This window comes from Osmerus eperlanus, chromosome 11 (genome assembly GCF_963692335.1).
Source record: "Osmerus eperlanus chromosome 11, fOsmEpe2.1, whole genome shotgun sequence".
Lineage (NCBI taxonomy): Eukaryota > Metazoa > Chordata > Actinopteri > Osmeriformes > Osmeridae > Osmerus > Osmerus eperlanus.
Window position 1 is genome coordinate 14,528,877 of NC_085028.1, and position 27,143 is coordinate 14,556,019.

Below are 27,143 nucleotides of genomic sequence, written 5' to 3' on the forward strand. Positions count from 1 at the left end.
ACCGCCTTATAAAAGTGAACGTTTAGCTCTGAGCATAAAAAACATAATTAAATGTAAAATTCACATTTGGGTTGGAATCTAGACGGAAATAACAAAAAGGGACAACTCAAGGAATGCACCTCCCATGAAAATCCCACATGAGAAGCAGACTGTTAGACGCATCCAAGAACATTGTTTAGGAACAAACTGGAACAATACGATATCGACCACAACCCTGGTCTTAGCTATCTGTTGCAAACAGGGATTTCAATCAAATTTCTTAACATAATGACCTATGACATAATAACTTTCACTTCTACCGAGGACAGCACTGTTGTTTTTTGTCTGCTCCTCTCTGTTGTGATCTACTGTTTTGTACGTAGGCAGACGTGATTTCATAAACACATGTTTCTCACATCGTGTAAGCCTGGGCTGAAAGGCACCTGGAGAGAATGCCCCACTGAGGGACAGGAGGGACAACAGAGGCCTTAGTAGAGGATTCTGGATGGATACTTGTAATGCAATCTTGTTAGAAAAACAGAAGTGGCAGCATATTTCACAAGCCCGCTTTATAGACTCCAGGACAGTTCATAACAACCCACAGTCTCCTGTCATGGGGCAAACTGAGAATCTCTCACCATAACGTCTTTAACAGACAAGACAGCACATGTTTCACAGACACACATTACATTTGAGCAAATGCTGGATCTTAGGTGAGAGGCCACAGACACTTTACGAGGTGTCAACATTCCACGATGCCGATGGTGGGCCACAAAAGTGAAGCAAATGTGATACTATCTGTCAGATAATAATAATGTATTTATTTAACAGACGCTTTTAACCAAAACAATCCACAGCAAAGGTGGGATTTGAATCTGCAACCTCTTGATCTGCATTCAAGTGCTCTAACCACTGAGCTACACCTTAATAATCTTTACATTTACCAGACCCTCTTATCCAGAGCGACTTACAGTAAGTACAGGGACATTCCCCCCAAGGCAAGTAGGGTGAAGTGCCTTGCCCAAGGACACAACGTCCTTTGGCACGGCCGGGAATCGAACCGGCGACCTTCTGAGCAATAGCCCGATTCCCTAACCAGCCAACTGACTCTAATCTTTGGTATTAGAGGAGGAAAGCAAACAGCGTGTGTGTGAGATGGAATGGAACGAAAAGACGTCGACTGTGGAACAATGGCAATTAAAGAATAAAACACTTGAGGAGTAGTTAATGAGTGGTTATGAGTACAGTTGAGACCAGATCACCATGATCTCAGACACCCTACGGGAATAAAAGCTTATGTAATTACAGTGCCTTTTTTCTTACATTGCTGCTTTTAAATCACCCACTCATTATCCAACTGAAACATATATTGCAGCCTCTATACTTGGCTATATATACATTTAAGTGCTTAGCGAGAAAAGGAGCACAGTAGCTATTCTCTTTGCTGAGGTTGCTTAAAAGGGATTCCTCGGACGAGCCCCTTCGTGAACTCAGCACGTTTCTGTTCTCAAGTACATCACGCTAACATTCTTGACTAGAGGACAGCATCGTCCATGGTAGTAAAGGATATTTTGGACCCTTCCAGAACCTAGACTCCATCTCTAGAGTCGCACCGGATGGCATGCTCAGGGTCGGAGAGGGGAAAAGATAAGAGTCCTCGTATGGCTTTTCTATCCATCTATTGTCTTCCACCCTCAGTCATGGTTCTCCAGACAGAGAGAACGTTTCCTAGACCACACTGATGCCAAAGCTTCCTTTGGCTCTCTTCTAAGCACCAGTATCAGTTACCGAAGAAGACAAGTAATAGTCTGTCTGATACAATCAACCTTTCCTCACAGTCCTAACATTCTACTTAAAAATGGTCTCCGCTGACCATTTCAGTCTCCAATTAAGTAAGCGAGACTAGTATAAACTGACCGTGTCTGAGGAGAGGGGGACAAAGGGTCTTTCTTCGTGTCCTTTTGAGGTTAAATTGAGTTGATGGTGACCACGGAATCACCATGGCAACCAATTTGTATCTTTGTAAAGCCTCTGCAATGGGAAATCAAAAATGTATATATATATTTTTTTTTAAACATCACTGGCTGTCCCCGAGTTTACCCCCTTTCAGTTAATAAAGATGTGGTTTTCTAAGCAGGAAGAAAAAGCAAAACTCTATATTCCCAGGAATAGTGCCTGTGACATTCATAATAAAGGCTGACATTGTTTCAGTAGTTTACTACTCCTGGAAGGATGCCCCCTCACCATACAGTTACTGTACAGTATGTAGATTTGATTCTTGAATGCATTTCTTCTCCAAGTTTGGGCTTGTCTGCAGTGTATATGAGGAAATGGCCCCACCTGTTGGTGTATCCACTGTCCTGCAGGACTTGGCACCAACATCTGCTGTTAACTTTGAATCACTTCTTAAACTAGAGAATCTATTGACTGTTGGCCAAAGTTGAACGTGTTTTCATTCTTCCCATATTTTTTGTTGGAAAATATGAGGCAATAGCACTGCAAGCAGTCAAAAACGTTGTACAGTACATTTGTGAATTAAATTCCAATCAAAGTTTGTGGTGGGGTAGGACCCAAACGCAAGAGAGTTTGCCAGGTAGAGCATCAGACAAGGGTTTATTCTTAATAATAGAAAAACAGACAGGGTACTCAGTAACAAGGGTAAGGACAAGACACAAAACAGGAACCTAAATACACAGAACCAAACAAGACAGGTGGACACGATAAGACTAACAAGAACTGAAACCACTCAACGAGACACAGGTGAAGACAATGACAGACACAGGGAAACACTTGGGCAGGGCAAAATAAAAAAAAACAAGGGGGCATGGCTGTGGCCTTGACAATTCTAGTATAATCTTTGAAACATGTCACCTGTGTGTGTGTGTTTGTGTGTGTGTGTGTGTGTGTGTGTGTGTGGGGGTAATGTGTGATGTGTGATGCAATAAACTACTGGTTAATAAACTACAGCCTGATTCATAGGGATGGGAGTCTTTCACTCAGTTACATGCTTCATGCACGTTAGAAATGTCATAAAGACAGAGACCACTGAGGGTATAATCTCGTAAATACTGGAAAACATGGAGTCACAGACAGATGGAAATGAAAGCTCATCACATTCATGGGCTATTTGTGGAAGTTGTTTAGGTCGGATTCGGAGGTTTATTCCTGTTGACTTCAAAAAAGAAATGGTGGAATTATCCAAATTGGCTGTTCCAGTGGTAAGAATATAATTTTGATTTTGAAACATTTGTAAAGGCTCTTTTTTTGGTGGGCCTCCTGTTTGTGTTTATGACAGAAAGCCGATGAAGCGATACACATTTTTAGATATTATATAATACTGTTCTAATGTTGTTTTATCTTCACCAGTTTATGGCTCAAGTCATGAGCTTTTTAATGGGTTTTGTCAGTACTGTTTTCTGTGGACACTTGGGGAAGACAGAGCTGGCTGGAGTTGCTCTGGCAACAGCTGTAAGTAGACCAATTTGATACACAAATACAGCAGGTTCTCTCTTTCTCTCATATTGTTATAATTTTATGAAGTAGACAATGACAAACGCACACTAACATATACTCTGGTTCCTTTACTCAGGTGATTAATGTCACAGGTCTCTCAATAGGCTTTGGTTTATCGTCAACGTGTGACACACTAATATCTCAGGTAGGATCCCCTCTTCACCTCCTCAGTCTTTAGCTCACCGGAATCCTAGAAATGCCCATCATTTTTGCTCCCAACGCTTATGCCACCCAGAGCTTAATCAAGCTGTTTTCTGACTGCAGACCTTCGGGAGTGGAAACCTATTGAAAGTGGGGGTGATTCTCCAAAGGACGATGCTCATTGTTTTGTTGGCCTGTTTCCCCTGCTGGTCCATCCTCATAAACACAGAGTCAATACTCCTAGCAGTCAAACAGAGTCCTGAGGTTGCCAGGTAGGCCCGGACACTGCATCACCACATATCCAGAAGAAAGTCTGAAGAACATTTTAAAGAAAGCTGCATTGTCTTGCATGACTGAGATTACTTAATATCTGTAGGGTGGCTCAGCTGTATGTAAAGATTTTCATGCCGGCTCTACCGGTAAGTAAACCACACGATTATCCTCCAAAAAATTCATTCGATAGAAACTTTCCAATTAATTGGTTTTGAAATGGCTACTTTTATGTTCAAAGGCAGCATTCATGTACCAGATACAATGCAAATACCTACAAAATCAGGTAAAATGTTTCCCAAAACATCTGACACCCAGACAAGGCCCTCAACATCATCTGGTTTCCTGAAGAAATGATTGTCTTTCAGGGGATAATCTGGCCCGAAGTGATCATAGGGGCTGTGGGTAATATCCTGAATGCCATCATCAACTACGTCTGCCTCTTTGCCCTGAACCTTGGGGTAGCGTGAGTAAAACAGCAGAGTTCTCCTCTCTCTACATTTTGAGAAATGTACCTGGAGACTACAAGTTGTCCATTTGATGTCTTTCCCAGAGGGTCTGCTGCAGCAAACACCATCTCCCAGTTCTCAATGGCTGCTTTGCTTTATTCCTACATCATGTGGCGAGGTCTTCACAAAGCCACCTGGGGAGGTGAGACTCATTTAGGAAGAAGATAGACTACACAATGACCCAGATTCAAACCGACACCATTATACCTAAACCACATGGTGACTGGACTTGATCACACACATTACCACAAAACTAATGGAGAACCCTTATGGATTTTAAAGTATGCCTGTTCAAACTGCGGCTCGGATGTGCGACATTGGGAGGTGTTAGCGCAGCATGGTTTCGGTGTGTGTCGATGCAGGCTGCAGTGGCAGGGTTAGCGTTGACCTCTCGGTGTCCCTGTAGGCTGGTCCAAAGACTGTCTGCAGGAGTGGGGAGCCTTCATCAAACTAGCTATCCCCAGCATGCTCATGCTGTGTGTGGAGTGGTGGACCTATGAGATCGGAGGCTTTCTAGCAGGTAGGGCACTGGGGCATCACGTCAAATAGTTACTCTTTTTAGGTCATGGGGAGGCGTAAAGCTGATCGGGGAAGGAGCGTTGTTGTTGTTGTTCGTGATGTGATGGGAACATCCCTGTTTTGTCACAGGGCTGATCAGTGAAGTGGAGCTGGACGCACAATCAATCATCTTAGAAGTGTCATCCATTGCATACCTGGTAAATATATCTTTACATGGGTGGTTATTACAGTTACAGTCGAACATTTACCGTACAGTAACAGTAGCCGCAGGGCTGAGATTGGTGATGCTTGTCGTCAGTTCCCTCTAGGGTACAGCATCGCGGGAAGTGTGAGGGTAGGTAATGCCCTGGGGGCGGGAAACACGGAGCAGGCAAAGCTGTCCGCCAAACTGGCTGTGTTCTGTGCAGGTGAGTCAGACAGGCCATTAGGATCAAACCGTCTGCTAAATGAATATAACAAATATTAAGACTTTTTATTTGAGTTTGGAAAATAGTTTGAATTTGTTTGCATTATTTATGAGCATTCTATTATAAGAATATTCTATCAGCCTTTATACTTGTTGTACATTACATGTTATTTGGGCTCCCAAGTTAATTGCATTTCCTAAATTCAAATGGGATTGACTGAAAACATGCATTCTTGCGGTGGAAAGGATACTGTCTCTCAAGAAAGATGAGATTAAGACAAGAGTCTTCAAACACAATATTAGTCTTTTGCTTTCAAAAAGACTAAAGCATAAGACTTTGTCTTTGTCTTTTGTCTTTGTGTGATTAACATTGAATGAAGAGGTGGTAAGTTCTGTCCGAAGACAAGATACGAATTATGTTGTTGTTAGACAGATTCATGAGTGATGGCTAGAGGCAGGCTGTTGATAATTGTTCATTGTGACCATTAGAGTGGTTATCAAAACCTCCCACCGACCAGTCAGAAGTTCTGATTTTTGCTACATGGTACTGAAACAAAAGAGGGAAACTCTGAGCCGCAGTTATGTTTATGGATAGGTTAGGTTCTAGCTCTCTGTTTAAGCGTTAATTAATGAAGACAATACTTTTCTATTTTGTCATGTCATCTGCATAATCACACTTCTACGGTCAAATTTTTATTGGTTGATTATCATTCCTTTCTATTACTGTCCTCTTCTTCGTTCAAGTGCACAGTGTCATCCTACTTTATTGTTCTGATCTCTGTCGTTTCTAGGGTCGGTTTCTGTGTTCCTGACCATTATCATTGGGTCCACAAAGAACATCATCTCCTACATGTTTTCCAATGACGAGTGAGTGTTTCGAATTTGTTGTTTTGTTGGGTCACCTCTGCTCTGGCTCAGCTGGGCATTCCATGGCTTTATATCGCAACATCTCCTGAGACAGCAGAGAAAAACAGGCCTAAGTGGAAGGCTAGGTTTCTTATCTCAGCTCCTGGCTCCCTGCTGAGTCACTGCAGGTGAGAAGAACTATGACCTCTGTTAACACATTCCGTTACACAGTAACCAGAGTGATATCGCCTTTGACTCACTTTCAAGTTCAACTGACAACTAGAATTCCCATCCGAAGCACAACATTGTACCACGATGCATAATGCCCACGTTTGTGTATAGCTGTCACATCCTCATCCCTCCACTTTCAAAGCAATCACATGTCACGTTCACGTCATTTTGATTGGACTGGATTGCCCCTGTTGTCTTTCACAGGGAGATCAGAGCCAGAGTAGCAGACGTTATGACGTTCTATACTCCGTTCCTGATTTTGGAAGCTCTCACGGTGAGTACTCCTGTCAACCAATCAGAGCCGAGCATACTGTGATGTGTTGCGTCCTGTCTGGAACCATGCGTGTGTGTCTGGCTGTGTAGTGTGCCTCAGGCGGCATCATCAGGGGTGCTGGGAAGCAGAAGGTCGGAGCTGGCGTCTACATCGCTGGGTATTATGGGATTGGACTTCCTGTTGGGGTTTCTTTAATGTTCGCCGCCAAACTGGGGATCTTGGGTACGTTTCCATTTCCTCCTTGGGTTCTCTGAAGCACAACTGTGCTCATTTTCACGGAAAGAATCGAGAAAAGAGTTTCATTTAGTTGAGTATTTTTTTTTTAGGGCTCACTATAAACTTTGATGTTCCTTCTACTCTTGGTCTTCGTTGTTAGGGTTATGGATTGGTTTCTTCACCTGTGCATGCCTGCAGTCGTCCATTCTCCTCTTCTACCTATACAAAATCAACTGGAAGACAGTCACCAAGGAGGTGGGTAGTGGTATGCACGAATACGTCAACTCCTGGGTGGCTCACTGGGATCAGGAGTTTATCCTTCTTTGTCTAAAGAAGTACATTTTCTATGCTGGACTGTTAAATTACTACATGTAAAATGTACTTTAAATGTGCTGACAGAAAACATTCTCATGAAATGTCTTGGGATTTTTCCAGGCCCAGGTTAGAGCTGGGATCAAAGTTAACCATCAAGACTTGGGTAAGTAAAAAGGAACAGCTTTAAAAAGGCGTTAAACTATACCTCTGCATGGTTTAGTACAGTCCTGTTCTGAGTCTGTGTGTGTGTGTGTGTGTGCGCGCAGGGTCCGATGGTTCCATGGTGGGTCAGCCAGAGCAGGTGGGGCCCTACCAGATCAACAGGGACACCACGAGTCTGACCGAGTCTGACAACGAGCTGGCCGTCACCGTGGCGGGAGGCATGCTATCCCACAAGGCATTAGTGCTCCGTAGAGGCCTGACCCTGGCTGGGATGCTCTCCTTCCTGGCCGCGGGTATCATCACCAACCTGCTGATCTCCAACTTCATCCATGGAGCTTAAATGACTTAAGAGCTTCTCTTGGAGTGGGTCAGGAGGGTCTAGTGGACCCAGAAAGCATGGGGCCTGTAGACACAGACCCTGTTCTTATGGTCCCAGTCTGGAGAGCCCTCAAGCCCACTGGGGCTGGGTGTTCTGAGTCAAAGTAGTGGTCCGGGAGTGGATGTGTTAGTTGGAATCTCCACACACAGTATCCTGCCCTGAGTCTAAGACAAAAAGGCCTAGACCACTATTTTCTGACAATAGTACTGATTGAAATTATCAGATTTCTTGACCCTCTTGTGAAACTTTATTGTCTGGACTGTAGGAGGCGTGGCTAAGCTATCAGTCTGTCCAAGTCAGCTGCTAATAAACCAAATGAAATGCTTTCTAATGTTGTTAAGAGTGGTTGCTTTTCCACTGTCTCTGCATGTCCCATAAAACAATATGTATACATTTATTTAAATATTTTTTATTGTAGAGAGACATAATATTATACCTCTGATTCTCCTTCTCTCTGTTGGTTGCATTCCTAATAATCCTTGAAATGCATTAAAAAAAAAGTGAAATTCCAATAAATCGTAGTTCATCCATTTGAATAGCTACTAAGAGGTTCTCATTTGTGACATGGTACATGGTTTCCTGCAGCAACTTTAGTGGGGTGGGGTAGAGGAAACGAGGTCCGTGGAGATGCTGGTGTTGATCCAGCCCACTGTAAGGTTTCCCCCTGGGACCGGGAGGATCTCTGGCAGGGGCAGGACGAGGTGGATGCTCACTCCTACGACCAGGAGCCCGACGGCAGCCAGCACAGTCAGGCCTCTCCTTAGTAGCAACTGGGTGGTGGAGAGATGAGCTCTGGGTCGTTCTGCTCCCCCCTGCCTTAGTCCCTGGTCCTCCTTTGGCCCACTGGCACTGCTGCCTCCCAGGCCTTCCTGGGCCACAGCGCTGCCCCTCAGGCTGCGATGACCGTCATCACTCTCGCACGAACGTCCGTTCTCCGTCTGGATGTGAGACAGCGCAGTGTTAGTGCTCGTCCTCCAGCTAGGGTCACACAAAGGTCAACCTAGAGCAGTCGTCCCTCACCTTTCCGTTGGTGTCGTTGAGGTAACAAGCGTCAGCGCCATCCTGCTGCTCTGTGAGGACTGACCTCCTCAGCAAAGCCAGGTGTGCCATCTTTTGAGCTCGTTTCACGGCCTGTGCCCCCGCACCCCCAACACAAACACACACTTAACCAACTGCTCACCACCTGAGAACCCCTCAACAACCAAAATCAGGCCCTTCCCACCTGAACCAACCCCAGGGGAGGGAGCAGAGTGCATGCAAGAGTCAGGGTATTCAGCCAGAGCCCCTGGGAAACCCCAGAGAACAGCGTACCTCCACAGTCATCTTGTCCCAGTTCAGCCTGAAGATGACCGTGATGAAAAAACTGGATTGTATACAGACACAGAGGAGGAGTCCTAACCAAAACCCTGAGAGGAGACAGAGAGTGAGAGAGGAAGGATGTTTGCTCCTGAACAAGTATAAACAACAAAGTCTTGACTTGTTCTCGCTTTTCTCATCCTGAGATGTTAAATTTGACTACAGCACCTTGCTAAAAAGCATGCAACAAACGGCACTAAGTTCATTGTAATCCATGTCATTCATTATGTTCATTGTAATTCAATAAGGCACCTACCTAATATCCTAAGCTGTGCGGCGAACATCAAAGAAACACAAATAGGAAGTCCAACACAATAGTAAAGGATGAGGTTGGCCAGGGCAGCTATTTTCTGTTTGCCCGTGCCCAGGAAGATGCCCATGCACACACACTGGGTCAGAGACAGAGAAAAAGCTCCCGTTACTGGGAATACACACTGAGAAACAAACACACCCGCCATCATCCACCACAGGTGTCAGATGACACATTCTGTAAACATGATTAACGTGAGAACAGAGGAACACGTGTCGAGGAGGACTAGACTACCAGGGGAGCCAAACCGAAGTGACTCACCACCAGGCCGTCAAAGAACTGAAGGACGCAGTACACGTTGAGAAGTTGGGAGACCAGCGCTATGATCTCTCTGAAAGTCAGAGACGGTGAGGATGTTAAGAAAGTCAAAGAAGGGTCTGGCAGAGTCACCAGCCCACAACAACATTTAATACACTGATCTGAGTACTTCCTGTTGTGGGCAGATTTACATTCACATTTGAAATTTAGTCATTTAGCAGACGATCTCTTATACAGAGCGACTTACAGTAAGTACAGGCAAATTCCCCCCGAGGCAAATAGTGCACAAGTACAGCAGAGAATGAAAGAAAAGAGGAAGAATGCTGCAGAGCTATTCCTCAGTATTACAGAGGTACAGTAGGACTGGTCTGTCTCCTGCTTTACAGGGGTGTACTGTAGAGTACGTACGGCATACATACTCATCAGATGTGAAGATTGAACCAATCACTGTTTTGATGGAGCCGAGCACCAGGCCCTGCATGACTGCCATGGTCGCTGCACAACAAACAAACAAACATCATCAACCGTGGTAGAGTATTAGTCATCGATCGATCCAGTGCTGGTCTGACCAGGGTGGAGGACTACACTACATGTTTGTATTCGACTAACCATACATTTACATTTAGTCATTTAGCAGACGCTCTTATCCAGAGCGACTTACAGTAAGTACAGGGACATTCTCCCCTGAGGCAAGTAGGGTGAAGTGCCTTGCCCAAGGACACAACGTCATTTTGCACGGCCGGGAATCGAACCAACAACCTTCTGATTAATAGCCCGACTCCCTAACCGCTCAGCCATCTGACTCCCTGGAACCTGAACCATAGAAACCTAATGGAGTTAGGCCTGAAAGGGTTAACCTAATGGAGTTAGGCCTGAAAGGGTTAACCTAATGGAGTTAGGCCTGAAAGGGTTAACTAAAGTTCGGGAGGAAGGTGGCACACCAAGACTCCTCCTTCTCCAATCCAAGTCATACGCATCAGCCCAGTAAAGCACGGAAGAATGCGACCAAACTCCCCTTGGTCAATTAAGAGTTCTGTATAAAGTATCTTCCATTCCTCTGGTCCCTGTGCTAGCATGTTGTTGTCACCCTCCCACCCTTCCCTTTCTTCTCTGCTTCTCCCTGTCATCTATCCAGGCTTCCCAGGGGATCTGCTTGAGCTGCTGCTCGGCCGTGACCCATTAGGACTCTCCGCCACACCCCGAGTTCATGCCCGGACAGCAGGCCCGGCTCTGCTACCGGCCTCCTCCACCATCGGGCTTGGCTCTGCTACCAGCTCTGCTACCAGCTCTGCTACCAGCTCTGCTTCAATAAAAGCTATCTATTCAATCTATGGTGTGATTACTGAACTCGTGAACCTTTGGTTAGTCAAACACACACACACACACACACAGACAGGTCACCTCTCAGGTCGCTCCGAGAGCTGGCGTACCTGCGCGTGTTAGACTGACCTGAGAGAGTTAGAGACACCTTGCTGGTGAGGATGGCCCCAGCTGTGTCCCCCGCTCCCAGGGCGTTCCCCACACGGACACACGTTGCAGCTTGGATGCCCGCAAAAAACTACAGATGAGTAATGCATGTGTGACCAGAAAGCAGTCTGAACACAATACAGATGGCTAATTACGCCACAGGCATTACATACATTTCTGCAAGTCATGCTATTCCAGACTTTTGAAGTCCCCTGGCCAAGAGGAGACTTTGACACTTATTCACTTTCTCTGATGATCCATCCACACTCCGAAATCATTCATCTCTCAGACTACTACAGTAGATTGAAGAATAACCTAAACTGCTTAACAGATCATAAGGTGATCAAAGAGCAAAGACACATGATTGCTTTCCTGTTTAATCTATTGTGACTGTCTGAGAGATGAGTGACTAAAGGATTGAAAATCATATTAAAGGTAAATGAGTGTCGAGGTGTGTGTTACAGAGAAGTGAGTTTAGAGTTACAGAGAAGTGCCTCATACCATGTAGTTTATGAAGGCCAGCATTATGACCAAATGCTGAGCTGCCAAGTCAACTTCACCCACCATACCTAGGAAAGAACAAATATGAATGTATATATACTGTAGATGTAGTTTTGGTGTAGTACAACTAAACCAGGAACAATTGTTCTCTATACCTTGAATGTTCCTGTTAGCTAGTTTTGTGGTCCTGAAATAGTGTACCTGCAAGGATGCCCCCAATTTCATATATCCACCACTCGAAACACATCATCATCGTACTGGGTATGGCCAGTTTCATGTAAGAGCCCCACTCCAGCAGTGCTTCTCTGGTCCAGCCTGCAGGGGGAGACAGAGTTGTTTAATCTCCATACATTTACATTTATGCATTTAGCAGACGCTTTTATCCAAAGCGACTTCCAAGAGAGAGCTTTACAAAAGAGCATAGGTCACTGATCATAACAACAAGATAGCCCCAAAAACATTGCGAGCAGCCAAAACATGAAGCACATATTGTGAACAACCAAATAAGTGTCAAAGGGAAGGACCATAAGAGCATGCGGTTAAACAAGTTACAATTAAACAACATGAAACTCAAAAAGTGCAAGAGTGTACCTGTAGAAAAACAATCAACAGTAAAAATGTTTACTGGACAAACCCAGAAGCAAGCTGCCACACTTACCGCCCCATGTTTTAACGTGTAGCTTCCTCAGCCACATGTACGCAAACAGAAATACACAGATGTAGATCTGCGACAAGCTGTTTGCCACTGCAGAGCCTCTGGAAAACACAGACACAAACCCAGACACACGCAGAGTGGAAAGGACACACACAATGGGAGACACGCACAGATAAAGGCCTGAAATTTCACTTTAGCCTGTTATGAATGGAACTACATGACTCACAACACGTGTACTAACGACATGTACTGAATGAGATCTTCTTTTGAGCACACCTACTTAACTCCCAGGTCCATCCAGTAGAGCAGGATGTAGTTTGTCGCCACGTTGGCCACATTTGCTGCAGCCGCAGTGTACATCTGGGGCAGTATAATGCCCTGGGAATAAATACACAGATTTGAACTTAGAGAGGCTGTTCGCCATGCACTCAGATGCCCCAGATTCACATTGAACCTCTATAAAACACTCCACCTTCATATGACTTCTGTTATAATAGAACAGGCTAGTCAGAGAAAAAAAAAATGTAGCACAGGCATTGTGTACCTGGTTCTGGAGATAAGACGCTTGAAGCTGATGCAGAAACATGGCCTAGGGGACAGAGACAGGAGACCAGGAAAGGGATATGACAGGTTTAATGCATCCCCATGAGGACATTGGATTGAATCTTTCTATCACCACTTTACTGATAGGAACAACATACAAGAAGAGGGCAGAATCCCTCTAGTCACTCAGTAAATGGAACCTCATACAGGTGGAGAGAAATAACAAATTACTTACAGGCACAGCAGGCAGGAAGGCAACCACATACAGCTGGGCTATTCTGAAACACAAAGTGTGTAAGCTTATTGACTGTTACATCAGTAGAATCACACACAGGCAGAAATACACACACAAAATGTTTTTCCATTTGTTCAGGAAATATAAATCACGGTTCAATTTCACTCTTATCCAGATCTCACATGCGTCCTATTACCACTCAAGAACTCACAAGTGGAAAAAATCACCTCTTAAGTCAGCATTGTCAAAAATGTTTATAGCATTTCGGAACCAACAGCGATCTGTTCATCTCATTTGGTAGGTAAATTGGCTGTAAAAGTGTCTGCACTGAGTAAACAATCTGGGGAATATCACCAGGGGCTAGATCCGAGCTGAGTAAGACCTTGCTGTTGGAAAGCCATCCTGTTTCATCCAATTAGCATACAAACAAGCACATTATTTCAGGGTCCAGATATGTAGGCACAGGACTGGCGTTGCATTGGCGGTGGTATCTGAGTCTGTCTCTCTGAACCTAACAGGTGTCAAAGAGCCAAGAGCAGATGTTGTTTTTGTTGTGGTTGCGGGCTATTGTTGTTGTTGTTGTCATTCACCTGGCCACCTCGGGCTCCTGGCCCAGGGCCAGCAGGATGGCCTGGGTGTTGATGAGCATGCCCCAGCAAGGCAGACAGAAGAGGAGAAGGATGAGGACGCTCCTCTGGAGGATCACCCCCACTCTCTGGAGGTTTTTCCCACCATACGTCTGCTCCCGGAGGGACCCAGAGGGCAAACAGAGGTTATGAGTGAGAGGGGTCAGTTCTTGAAATATCAGTCTCCAAATGTAGTCTCCACGTCAGCACACTGCAAGATTTTCGGAAAACGGGAGAGATCTGTTTACCTGAGAGACCAGTGTGTCACACGCTAGGCCAAGACCTCCCCCGGTCGCGGCTGTGGTGATGTTAATAGTCTGAAAGGAATCAGCCGACACGTTTATGTACTGTAACATGTGTAGCCATGTAAACGTTGCCATGCAACACTGCTATTCCCAATTGGCCCTTGTCAATGTTAATCTTCCTACCGCCTCTCTTAGGCATCATCAATGTACTTCAGTTGGTGTGGGGCCCTTCATCGTTGGACATATTATTAACAAAAATACTGATTTATAATGATTGCCTTGTAAACACAGGAACATATTCATAGCCTTCGGCAAGCTGTGGTTTTCCCACATTGTCCTTCTAGGGCTAGATGTATTTCCATTATTGACCACTGACCTTTGAGGGACATACATTCATAGTTACGATACCCACAACTCCTAACATACTGACTCACCGCACACGCCAGACCATAACCAGCCAGCTCAGCGTTCCCCAGGCGACCGCAGAACATTGTGATGACAAAAGGGAGCAGGTAATTGAGGATTCGAGACAGCAGCTAGAAAACAAACACAAACAAACAGCTCTGGTGAGAGTGTTCCACGCAGAGAGGACAGAGTAAGCACTATTCCTCTTTCCGCGGGTCTTAGACTTCGGTTTGACAGGATCGTCAGTTAAGCTGACATCACATTCTGCTCAGCACAACCCGTTTCATCTTCACAGGCTAAATAAACAAGAACGCATGCCGAACTTTCACCAGACACAGGAACAAACAATGCCTGGATTAAGAAAAAAGGATCAAATCAAAGGAGGAGCTCAGTTGAATCTGTTTTAGTCTCATCCTAGTGGGGTGTGCTCTGGTGTTGGAAAGACACCAGTTCAGAGGGACTAAGCAGGGGCAGTTAGCCAACTGTGCCAGTGGTGGATGAGGTCTTACCAGGGGTCCTGTCATCCGGAGAATGTGGTAGAGTTCCTCTCTGTGTGCCAGGGACATTCTGTTTCTCACCCACCGACAGCAGAACAGCTTGGCACTAGATGCCCCCTCCTGGGCCTGTCGGTGGGGAGGGGTGGGAGCAGATGCTACTGTGGGCCCTTCCATCCTGGCGTCTGTCCCCTGAGTGATGGTCTGATGGCTGACAGCTCACTGCTGGTGACCGCCTGCTGCACTGCTGCTGCAAGGTTCTAGACTGGTCACCGCTCAGCCAAGGTGCAGACACGGTGTTTCAACACCCAAAAAGGTTGACTAATTAATTTCATGAGAGACATACCCTGACAGGGCAGAAATCTTCAACAGCAACAATTGATTATTCAATTATTCATGCCTTATCATGAACAAATGTTAAAACCGTAAGTAGAGTGACATCTGCATTGCAATACCATTTAATGTTCAGTTGGAAATAGATGATAAGTGACCTATAAGTGACCTACAAAGTTTCTGAGTGATGGATATGCATGGGGCCTGGTTAGTGAATCATTGTACGATACAGTATTCAGTACAGAGTTGCAAGATCACATACAGTAGAGTGGGTTTAACAAATGTGAATTGACTGATCAAGTGCATGGATGTAAATAACGTAGACCGTATACAGCTTACCTTAACTGTTTCTGAAGCAGTCAACCTAAACCTTAAAATCAACAGCAAACAACTGATAAGGAGCTAATCAGGGGATGTAGCATCAAACATTAACACGTGTGAAACCTCCCAGGATGTTTCATGAAATGAGACAGGTATGGTTAGCCAGTCTTTGCTCTGGCACGCAACATTTGCAGAGGCGCTATGTTGTCATAGCTGTCGTAGCAACCGAAAATAAAACTAGTCGATTTGAAGTAGAGGAGTGCGCTATGCAACTTTTGTCATTGATTTTACGCCCTCCCTTTCCTCTCTTTGTACAAATGATCCCACTCCTGTACCTCTTCAAGGTCCCGTTCCCCCCCACATGACACTGGAGTGCTAAAGAGGATAATGGTCAATGATGAAGGCTCCAGGTCTGTCTGCTTCAGATTTAAGCCTGCCTGAGTGGTGTATCTGATGAGATCCACCCCCCACCTCTCTCCCCCCTGACGGCTCCCCTGTTCCTCCGGGCTAAATCAATCATGCTGCTGGCCTGGCCCCTCTCACATCATGTGCTGCTGTCTCCAGTGATTTGAATCTGTCACTTGTTTTCCATCAGACTACCTGGGTTGACACGGTTGGCACTTCCGAGTCTCTCTCTCTCGCTCTCTCTGTCTTTTTCCCCTCTTACTCAACCTTGACCGCCCCTAATTTGCTTTAACTTTCTCTCTTCTTTTGAACACACACGGTCTCTTGTGTTGTCTGATAGACTGTCTTCCTGTCATGTGAGGGTAGCGTGCAGGTCAGTTCCCTGTCCTCCTCATGCCTCTCCTCTGCTTCTCCTCTTCCTGGGACTGTGTGTACAGCTCACAGGTCAACAGTACCAGAGCCCCCTTTTTTTCAGAGTGACCTTTCTATTCCAATGACCCTCTTCACTGTGGTAAAAGGTAACCCTTTTCAACACAATGGAAAATATCCTGGTATAATTCATTCACTTCAGTCTTCAACAAGTGACTTTGCATATATGTTTTTATGTCATGTAGTGCTGTGCACAGAGCTGCAGAATGTACTGTTGGGAAAATCTCAGGTAGCTAGCAAAGAATCATTTAGCAACATGATGAGAATTGCTTGGAAAATTCAGTTACAGTACAGAATGAATTGGCAGAATGAGATAGTATATGTTTTTCAGGAGGAAATACATAAAATATACAGTGCTATTCTCTCGCTAACACCCTACAATATGACTAAAGGCAGTTATTACAGCTTTTGATAAAAGGTGCTCTTAAACACTGCTAAAAGAAATCCATGCACACTGGCAGTCTACTTGGAGCGGAAGGAACTGATTTGATAAATGACAGACTGTTTGGTGGAGTATGTGACTTTCTGTTCTAAAGGTTTATAATCAAACCTGTTTCATAGCTATTTCTTCTGAGCCATCAGTCTGCACTGAGGGCAGTAATTGACTTTGTGTCTCTGTGTGTGCGTCTGTCTCTGTGCGTTTGTGTGTGTGACCCCCATCTCCTCTCCCTACCTCTCTGGTCTTTGGCGCTCTGTTTATCTGGTCAAAGTTCAACGCAGCCCTTGTCCCCCACTGTGGCATCCTGAAGACTCTAGATCTCAGGACTCATTAAGCCATGTTCTGTTTTCAAGAATAATAATTACTGATCGGGCAGGGGGAACTCTTCAATCTCAAGTCTGCTGTTGTCCGCAGCAAGCCTGGGAGAGATTAAACGGACCATTCTGTGGTAGACTGATAACACTGTAAAAATACAGCCTTGAGATAAGTCAGCGACCTTAAGCCAGTTACATCATGCTCACTGTTGTGCAGTTCAAATGCATAGAAAGAAGAACTAACAGTCATACACATGATTTTGTTTGCAATGCTTCTTGTATGACTGAGACAATGTACAAAAGGCCAAATCAGTTGTAGCATGCTTGACATAATGTAGACATCTTCACTTCCTTGACCTATACAGATATTTGGTCTAACTGCAGCCACTTGACAGCACAGATTGCAGGTCCTGTACTTGGGACATTTTAGGGCTTCAATCAACTGATCACAACACTTTCAACAGAAATCCCACTTTCAATAAAGAACACAACATGACTCCGCCCGCATGGCTCAGAGGTCACCTCGATTCATACGTAAACATGCTGGGATGTGGGCTGAGGCCGTTATCATTTAAATGAACTCAGAGTGATTGCATGACATTACGGCCCCAGGTAGTCAACCATGGTTCTGCTTGGGAAGAATTAAAGTGCCATTAATCAAGCTTGTATAAGCGGAGAGTCATGACTCAAACCAGAGGCTAACGCAGCTGAACAGACAGGTTTTGAAAGGAACGTCTAAGCGTGAACATCGTGGCTGCGAGTCTCTTCAGAGGAGGGGAGACGCTGCAGTGTGGGAACAGCAGTAATGAACAGCTTGAGGGAGCCTGTGCAGTGGACCAAGCATTCCATCTATTTTTATATAGAGAAAGCCCAGCCTTTAAAATAAGAAAAAACAACAAACTAACCAAAAGAAATATATTTGTTTTGGCTCAAGAGTCCATTTGATGGAGAGCTTGGTGTGTGCTTGACTCGTTTCATGAGGATGGGTGACAAGGAGCAGCCTGGTCTCCAGGGAAGGTGACCTGGGATCCAGATAGAGACCGATTGGAGGGATTTACCCACAAGACAAATCTCTGGAGAGAGCAGGAAGGCACCATTTTCTACTGAGGTTCACTGCATAAACTTTCCGACCTATTAATATTTCAGGACGAAAATGAGGTTCGGTAGAGCAAGGTGAAAGACAATGTGAAGATGACGGAAGGTTATTGTGGGTATTGTGTGTTGCGGTTGCCTGATTTTAAAACTCACTCACTTAGCATTCAGACATTCCTTCACAATACTGACAATCTACTACCTCCTTCCCAGATAGCAGTTGATTTCTAAGAAATATGGAGGAGGGGACCTGCACACTGCAAGTCTGGGGAGAGTTCGCTTGGGGTAGTGATTAGAGGGATGGGGTTGATTGGTCAAGCCTGATTACTGAACAGGTTGAGTCTGGGGCTCGGAGCTCATCATCCACAATCCAGGTCAGAAACATCAGAGATGCTTTAGCGCCTTGCACCTGGAGGAGAGGAGTGTGATGGGGGATGGAGTGGGCTGTCTTGATGACGAGCAAGGGACACATCCTTCACTAAAGTAGAAGTGCAGATAGTCATGTTAAAAAATATGTCTCGAACATCTCCCTCATCTATGGCAATGGGTGATCAGGAATGTCTCTATTCTCAGTAACTCCCTGTCTCATCCATAACGTACCTTTTTATGTAAAAAAACCTTTATCGAAAATCTTTTTTCAACCTTTCAAACCTTTTTTTTACACAGTGAAAGGAGAAGAGAGAAGAGGATAGTGGAGAGGAGAACAGAGAAACCTAAAAGAGGGTAGATTAAAGCAGAGCGGAGTACAATAGAGTACAGTAGAGTCCTCAAATAGTTTTGATACTTTTCTTTTAAATTTATTTTTGATATTATTTTTTCAACCTATTGAAAAAAAAAATATTGATCATGCCACCAAATACAGATTAAAACTAAAGTAACAAACCTGGCTTGAAAATGTAAGAAGTATAAAGTACAGATAGTTGTGAACTGAGCCAATTACTGCTGTCTGTCATTGTTGAGTTATTTTATTTACAGATGTAGTCCGATACCACAGTTACAGTAAACAATGTCATACAAACACATTGTATGTTTACATTAATATCTCAGTAAAAGTCCAATTTTTGCAGCAGTGCACTCAGCCAGACAAGTAGTTAAACACTTGACTGTAAATAAACACACAACACTTACAGTTTGTAGCAGGTAAACTATGTCATTAATTGCAATGAGCCCATTTAAATCACAAATGATCATAAATATTTGTGTATCCAATTCTACTTCTAGGTATGGTCATTTCATTACGGAGGAAAAAACAAAAAAGTACAATCAAATAAAATCACCATTTACAGTCTTCACAATTCAAGTATTGGTTTATCTACAGTGTTTGTTAAATATGATATAATGTTTTTTACTTTGCTACATTCTTTCAAAGCCCATTGACAAATAATGCTTTTGCTATGGTGCTGGGGACCCAGAGAATTCTACAATGCCACAACAACTGTGAAGTTTAGCCACAGCCTCTCAAGAGTTTTGGGAATGAAAAATTGTAAATCTCTCTCTAAGCATCTGATTGAGACAAGCAGAGAGAATTCTTCCCTCACAAACGGGTTTTACGGTTAACCTTGAGGCCTTCCAATCTCTGAATCCTTCGGTCTTCCAAAGCAGTTATAAAAACATAACCAATGTTATTGGTGGACAAACTGCCTGAACACCAAACATATAAAAATAATCTATTCTCCTCAACAGACTGCATTTAGGTGAAGATATAAAGGCTGAGCAGAGAATAGCCAAAGTTTAACTGCTTCCAGTATCATCAATTTTAATTGTCATAATCTGGTTGTACTACACAGTAAAGTAGGTATTTTCACCACAAGTACAAATACATCGAAATACATATTTACAACATACTGTACTCACACACACACATACACACACACACACACACACACATGCACACAAACCATAAGCACCCCAAACACACGAAGACGCAATTAGATACTTTCCCTTCAATATAAAACTCACATTTTGGTCAAGCAAACAGGGTAATATCTCATTATATTTATAATCCTACACAATAACAAAATACAATTTAAGGCAAAATAAACAACTTTGACAAGTTTAACACCAAAGTTTAAAACAACTTCAAATATTTACTATACATTTGTACATACAGTATGACCAGGTAGAAAAAGATGTCAGTTTAACAGAACGAGGGGTTGTAATGTACAGTGTCTTTTATGACATGTTTGCTCTACAAATGAGTCCGATTTCCATACAACCGACCTCCTTAAATTGATCCTCGAGTATTCTTGTGTTTGACACGACAGAATAGTTGAGATGTATTGCAAACTACTGTTGTTAATCAAGCTAAAAACTACAGTAATACCGTATACCATATGTATGTACAGTAACCATAACAACTGGTAAGAAAGCCATAATTTTGAGCTGCTGCTGGCTGAGTTTTTTAAATCGACCTCCTGTAAACAAATCTGGCCGTCCTCTATACTTAAGAGATTTACAAAGCACAGCTACCAAAGTACTGATGAACTCAGGAGACTGGCAGCAACAAAATCACTACTTAATCAACACGGCAGCATGAAGACCCCCCTCTGTGTGTCTGACTTCCGGACGCATCACATTCCACAGAGCAGAAGAACCTGCCACACAGAGCAGACACACCTAGCAAGGGACACGACCAGACACCAGCCTGGCTAGGGACACCGAGTAGACACTGCACCTAGTAGATAGTGTCTAGCTAGAGACAGCGTGTATCCACCAGCCAGTCCAGGGGATGTGGGGCGCAAGGTTGTCTGGAGAGAGCAGAAGCACCCGCCCTGCAGGTAAGACTGTACACGCTTTGTCGGTTGACTGGCTGTGAAGCCGCACCCAGGCCCTGCCTGGTGCTGTGTTCTGCATGACTGGCTGACTGAGAGGAGAGAGGGGGAGAAGGGAGAGAGGGGTGAGGAAGAGTCGGGTCACTTGGCTTGGGGGACACAAGGTTAATGTTGGCAGTTTGAACCGAGGGGACCCCGCTCTCCAGAGTCCAGGCTCCTGAGATGGGACTAAGAGTGGCTAGGATTTACATGCAGGGTTATGGCAGGAGCCATGATCGCCACCTGCCAACGCAGCAGACCGGTGGAGAGAGTTGCCATGGGAACGCTCCTCCCAAGGGTTCCTCAGGTTCCCTCAGGTTCTCTCCGTCTGTTCCTCTGCTCGGCGGGAGCGGATGACACAGGGGCGAGAGTCCCGCCTCATCATCCACTTTCGCCACGTTCATCCAAACAACCCAAGTGCAATTGTCTAGGCAAAAGATGACGCGTGTTTTTAGCACTGAAATTGCGTCACAATTGCAGCTTTAGGTGTAGTTTGGGCAGACAGCGTTGGGAGAAAACTGGGGCTGTTTCAAGCTTCGGGCATGCAGATAATTTTAGATATGCGCCACTGGATAGCGTCTACAGCCACTGAAGTGCAGAGAGCCATGCAGATGGAAAACCCTGATCCAATAGTGGGCAGCGCTGGAAAGAGAGAGCTCAAATGAGTCAAGTGTCTCGTTCACAACCAGCATGTAAAACATACAGAGATTTGCTATCAGTGTTACGGAAGTCATTCTAGCTAAATTCCTACAAGCCCTCAGAATGAATGACACAGCATCCAAACTCAATTTTCTTAATTGCAGCGACAGCATTCCCTAAATTTAGAAATGAGTGGATTTTTAGCATGGCTGGACACTCTGGTTAAAGCTCATCAGGCTTTGCATAATGACATTCATGAGTCCGCAGACTCATGAATGCGTCAAAGTAGAATGTGGAAATAGGAAGCAGTCAGCTTTGAAAATAAAGGCATCTAATAATAGAAACCCTACCCCAGGTCCCTCCATGAATATTAACGAGGCAATATTCAGACAGATCTCTGCTCCCTGTCTCTCTCTCTCTTTCTCTCCCTCCCTCTTTCGTTCCTACACGTTTGTTTCTCTTTCGCTCTCCCATCTCTCTTCCTGTCTGATCTCTTTCTCTCGGTCTGTGCAGCTGCTCTCTAGGCTGGATCAATTATCCTTCCTTCTACCTTAGACCCAACTCAGACCTGTAGCTCGCCTCCAAACACAACAAAACCAAGGTGAACATGTATCGACTGCCTGGAAAAGCCAATCAATCCATGTTGGCATCAAAGTGCTGCATAGTCGTATACTCTCACAGGATTAGCAAACAATGCAGAGGACTAAAAGTTAATCAGCTAAATTATTCAACAACGAAAATCTCTTTGTGCTGTCCAGAATAGGAAATAATATGCTTCGATTCGAATGGGAAATCATCTAGCAGTATTCCATTGTTACCAAATAAACAAGGAGCAAGTCTCTTTTAATGTAGTTAAAATACCTTTATTAATGTGGACTGTTCAGTGGAACCAAAATAATGTGTGTTTCTGTATTATTTAGTCAGGGAGACTATGCTATACCTTTGTATTCTAAAATGTCAAACTTGTATAGTCTCCGTCACATGTTTTTAATGTATTGTTTTATTGAAGAAGTCTTAATAAAGGCATCTTAACTCCAGTCTCGGTCCTCGTCTTTCTGTTGACTAATAAAGTACAAGGAGCAGCTAACATCTGATATGACATGCCACCCTAGCATGAGAAAGTTCCAAAACTTGGATCCCTCACCTTGGCCCTGGACACGGAGACCCCCCCCCCCTCTCCTCCTCTTGTGTCCTCCCTCCATCTCTCTCCCGCTCTCTCTCTCTGGTTGTCAGGGAGTGGTGTCTCCACGAAGCATGGAGGCCCGACCCCACACGCCATGGCCGCTGACTCCTCCTCCCCCTCCTCCCCCATGGTCCTTGTCCGACTCGGGCTGGCTCTGGGCGCGTTCCGGCTTGGGGTTGGGTGTGCAGGGCGGGTCAGGCTGCTGGACGGACATGGTCCGCCGCAGGTGTGTGCGCTTGCACAGGAAGTCGGGCTTGGCAGACAGGCCGAAGGAGCCCTTCCTGAGAACCATGCGCACTGAGGAGCTCTTCTTGGGTCTGGCCCTGTGGCCGAACTGGAGAGAGGACAGGTGCACCGCATAGCCCTCGCTCAGGAACTGGAGCGAGAGGGAGAGAGGGAGGGAGAGAGAGGGAGAGAAGGAGGGAGAGAGAGGGAGAGAAGGAGGGAGAGAGAGGGAGAGAGGGAGGGAGAGGAGGAGGGAGAGAGAGAGGGAGAGAGAGGGAGAGAAGGAGGGAGAGAGAGGGAGAGAAGGAGGGAGAGAGAGGGAGAGAGGGAGGGAGAGAGAGGGAGAGAGGGAGGGAGAGAGAGGGAGAGAAGGAGGGAGAGAGAGAGGGAGAGAGAGGGAGAGAAGGAGGGAGAGAGAGGGAGAGAAGGAGGGAGAGAGAGGGAGAGAAGGAGGGAGAGAGAGAGGGAGAGAGAGGGAGAGAAGGAGGGAGAGAGAGGGAGAGAGAGAGGGAGAGAAGGAGGGAGAGAGAGGGAGAGAGGGAGAGAAGGAGGGAGAGAGGGAGGGAGAGAGAGGGAGAGAAGGAGGGAGAGAGAGGGAGAGAAGGAGGGAGAGAGAGGGAGAGAAGGAGGGAGAGAGAGAGGGAGAGAAGGAGGGAGAGAGAGGGAGAGAGAGAGGGAGAGAAGGAGGGAGAGAGAGGGAGAGAGAGAGGGAGAGAAGGAGGGAGAGAGAGAGGGAGAGAGAGGGAGAGAAGGAGGGAGAGAGAGGGAGAGAGAGAGGGAGAGAAGGAGGGAGAGAGAGAGGGAGAGAAGGAGGGAGAGAGAGAGGGAGAGAGAGGGAGAGAAGGAGGGAGAGAGAGGAGAGAAGGAGGGAGAGAGAGGGAGAGAGAGGGAGAGAAGGAGGGAGAGAGAGAGGGAGAGAAGGAGGGAGAGAGAGGGAGAGAAGGAGGGAGAGAGAGGGAGAGAAGGAGGGAGAGAGAGAGGGAGAGAAGGAGGGAGAGAGAGAGGGAGAGAAGGAGGGAGGGAAAATCCATTCAGATATTGGGGGGAAATCAAAGCAGAGTGACAGGACAGGGGAAAAGCCTCAGACCCAAATAGATACATTGCTTTTTTCATCAATATTTATTAGTCAAAGCCACTCATGGATAAAGAAATGGGATTAAAGAGTGGCTTGCGTACCTGACATTGATTCTGGTACTTCTTGGAAGGCCTGCCCACAATATAAATCTGGGAGGGACTCAGGCCCAGCATGTTATACACTGAGATGTCCTTCATTGAGCCATAGGCGGAGCTGATCTTTATGTGACACTGCCAAGGAGAAAGAAGGAAAGGAGGGGGGGGAGAGGAGGTGAGGGGAGGGAAGGAGGGAAGAGAAGGGAGGGATGTAGAAAGGGAGAGGAGGAGGGGAGTGAGCTGTTAGTGGTGTGTCTGGCACATTGATGGGCTGCAAGTAAAGTGTCAAGCTGGGTGTCGGGCAAAGTCAGTGCCAATGTGATACTTCAGAAGGTGGTGTGAAAGATAGAGAGATGGAGAGAAAGAGAGGGAGGGAGAGTAGGACAGGGAGAGAGGGAGACAGTTAGAGATGGAGAGGGAGAGAGAAAGAAGGAGAGATAGATTTATTGGGCAGTCAAAAAATCTATGCAGGATTTCAGGCAAAATAAACAGATTTAAAATAAATGAATAAATAAGCTCATTAACACCGCTGGTTACAAATTAATCGGTAGAGAAGGACAGACAGAGAGAAAAGGAGAGAGAGGGAGAGCGACGGAGAGAGGTTTTGTTTACATCTTGAACTAGGTTCCTCAGGAAGATGGTCTTCTGGCGCAGAGGGTCGTGGACAAGGCCCTCAGAGAAGAAGATCATGCCCTGAGGGAAGTTGTGCTGGGACAGCCAGGACACCACACGCTGTTTCTGCATGTCTGGACGGCCTGTTATATAGATGATCAGGTAGCCCAGATCCTGCCAGTGTCTGCTCGCATGCACACACACACACACACACACACACACACACACACAAACAAACATCACAAACATCCGTTATTCCGGAGTGATTTATTGTTTTGTAGAGATCCTTCTTCCCAGACTCAATTTTTCTTTTCAGATAAATTAACATGACAGAATAAATGGGTCATATGTCAAACTGAACAGATGACTTGCTCCAGTTATCCTCCTCAATCCATTCATCATATCTCTTTCCAGCTGTGCCTTCATCACACACACACACACACACACATGAATGCATGCACACACAAACACACACACATGCACACTTCCTCCCTGACACGCACACAAAAGCAATCACACTCACACACACACACGTCCGTGTGCTCGCGTTACCTGACGACATCCACAGCTCCAGGCCTGACCTTCGGGTCGCTCCCCATGATGGAGACGCTGGCGGCGAAGGAGCCATCGATGCTGAACACCACACACTCCATCCCCCGGGGCAGCACTGTGAAGTAGGCCTCAGCACTCGTCTGATCCCCCCTGAACAAGGAAGGATGGAGGGAGAGAGAGAGAGAGAGAGAGAGAGAGAGAGAGGAAAGAGGGAGAGAAAGAATAAGAGTGAGATGGAGAGGGATTAGAACCAACCCCCCTGGTGCCTGAAGGAAGCCCCCCCCCCCCCCCCCCCCCCCCCCCACTCCAGGTTAAGTACAAAAGCTCTCCAGCGCAGCTAATTCAATCCAATTCCCTGATTACGCAGCACCACTGAGAAACCCAGTGGGATGTAGCGAGTGTGTCTGTGAGAAGGAGGTATGGGTTGGCTTACTTGACCACCATCTTGATAGGGTAGACCCCCAGGGCCAGCTTCTTGCCCTTGGGGATGGTGTAGGCGATCCTGCCACTGCTGTTGGTCACCTCCGTGTCAAAGTGGACCCAGCGGCCGGACTGGGGCTGAGTCATCAGGAAGATGTCCACCTAAGACAGGATCACGACAGGCTCAGCACACAGCCTGACAAGAGCCACGACGGACAAACAAATGACTTTACACATGAATGAAATGAATTGAGGGACGCGTGAATGACGCGGTGAATTCATTCATTCACAGCGACAGTGCTCTGCGGTCTCTGCGAATGATTCGGTTGGCTAGGTGGCTCCGTTAACAGACGAATGTCCACGTAACGGTCATGAACGTGTCGGACCACACGAGATCAGGAGCCACATCTGAAGCAGTACAGAGAGAGACAGAGAGAGAGAGAGAGAGAGAGAGAGAGAGAGAGAGAGAGAGAGAGAGAGAGAGCGAGAGAGAGGTGCCTCTGCAGTGCACCCAGCCTCGCTGGGTCATGCTGGACGTCGAGGAGTTAATAACACGAAGCTGGCGAGGACATCCATCACACGGAGGTGTCACCTTCTCTCCAGTCAGAGTCACCATGTCCAGGGGGCCGTACATGAAGCGACCAACCAGGGTCTGAAGTCCCTCCTCCGTGGAGATGACATCATTCACCCGGTGGTTGCTGGTGACGTTCTACACAGAGAGAGAGAGAGAGAGAGAGAGAGAGAGAGAGAGAGAGAGAGAGAGAGAGAGAGAGAGAGAGAGAGAGAGAGAGCGAGAGAGAGAGAGAGAGAGAAAGAGAGAGAGAGGGAGACAGAGTTAGAAAGAGAGGAAGGGAAAGAGAGGGAGGGAAGAAAGTGAGAGGGAGAAAGAGTTAGAAAGAAAGGAAGGGAAAGAGAGGGAGAGGGAGGGAAGAGAGGGAGAGGGAAGGAGAGAAAGGGAGTGAGAAGGGGCGGGAAGAAGAGACAAGAGGAGAGAGGGAGAGAGAGGGAGAGAAAAAAAGACAGTGTGCGAATGATAGAGAGAGGGGGGGGTTCATACTTTCCCTCCTCTGTCTGGCTTGCTTCATCCAACCTTCCATCAATCAATCCTTCCAACATATTGAAGTTATCGACGGGCCAAAATAGGCTGTCACTAAAAAGATGATGAAATACCCTGGTATTCAGGGTGCCATTCATCACATTACCTACGCACTGAGACGAGTGCAGTACCCAGCCTCACCCCTAGGGGGTGGTACATCTCCGTTTTGTCTGGTAGCAGGGCTCTGCATGGTTCCTACTTCCCTCACTGTCTGCCATGCCACCAAACAGGCAGAACCACTCACACAC

General features: G+C 45.9%; 3 protein-coding genes across 3 annotated transcripts in view; 1 reads left to right on the plus strand and 2 right to left on the minus strand.

Annotated features, from left to right (window-relative positions):
* Positions 1-2,898: 2,898 nt before the first annotated feature.
* Positions 2,899-8,086, plus strand: slc47a3 (solute carrier family 47 member 3). Its single transcript, XM_062472817.1, has 17 exons — positions 2,899-3,197; positions 3,346-3,447; positions 3,569-3,637; positions 3,757-3,905; positions 4,010-4,052; positions 4,145-4,189; positions 4,272-4,369; positions 4,457-4,554; positions 4,819-4,932; positions 5,061-5,128; positions 5,230-5,338; positions 6,129-6,204; positions 6,619-6,688; positions 6,778-6,910; positions 7,065-7,159; positions 7,340-7,382; positions 7,486-8,086. The coding sequence occupies exons 1-17, from the start codon at positions 3,057-3,059 to the stop codon at positions 7,719-7,721; spliced, it is 1,689 nt and encodes a 562-aa protein (XP_062328801.1). The 5' UTR covers positions 2,899-3,056; the 3' UTR covers positions 7,722-8,086.
* Positions 8,087-8,230: 144 nt separating this feature from the next.
* Positions 8,231-15,087, minus strand: slc47a4 (solute carrier family 47 member 4). The gene is made up of 17 exons (XM_062473029.1): positions 14,871-15,087; positions 14,391-14,492; positions 13,960-14,028; positions 13,676-13,824; positions 13,086-13,128; positions 12,852-12,896; positions 12,588-12,685; positions 12,311-12,408; positions 11,854-11,967; positions 11,653-11,720; positions 11,134-11,242; positions 10,104-10,179; positions 9,688-9,757; positions 9,373-9,505; positions 9,072-9,166; positions 8,781-8,891; positions 8,231-8,698 (listed from the first exon to the last, which is right to left on the minus strand). The coding sequence occupies exons 1-17, from the start codon at positions 15,030-15,032 to the stop codon at positions 8,351-8,353; spliced, it is 1,890 nt and encodes a 629-aa protein (XP_062329013.1). The 5' UTR covers positions 15,033-15,087; the 3' UTR covers positions 8,231-8,350.
* Positions 15,088-19,151: 4,064 nt separating this feature from the next.
* The window catches only part of pitpnm3 (PITPNM family member 3), a 49,814-nt gene continuing 41,822 nt past the window's right edge, over positions 19,152-27,143 (minus strand). Inside the window, 7 exon segments of the mRNA XM_062472655.1 lie at positions 19,152-21,640; positions 22,782-23,196; positions 24,222-24,350; positions 24,828-25,011; positions 25,380-25,529; positions 25,813-25,961; positions 26,392-26,635. Coding sequence (XP_062328639.1) covers positions 22,867-23,196; positions 24,222-24,350; positions 24,828-25,011; positions 25,380-25,529; positions 25,813-25,961; positions 26,392-26,635 — 1,186 coding nt within the window. The 3' untranslated portion in view covers positions 19,152-21,640; positions 22,782-22,866.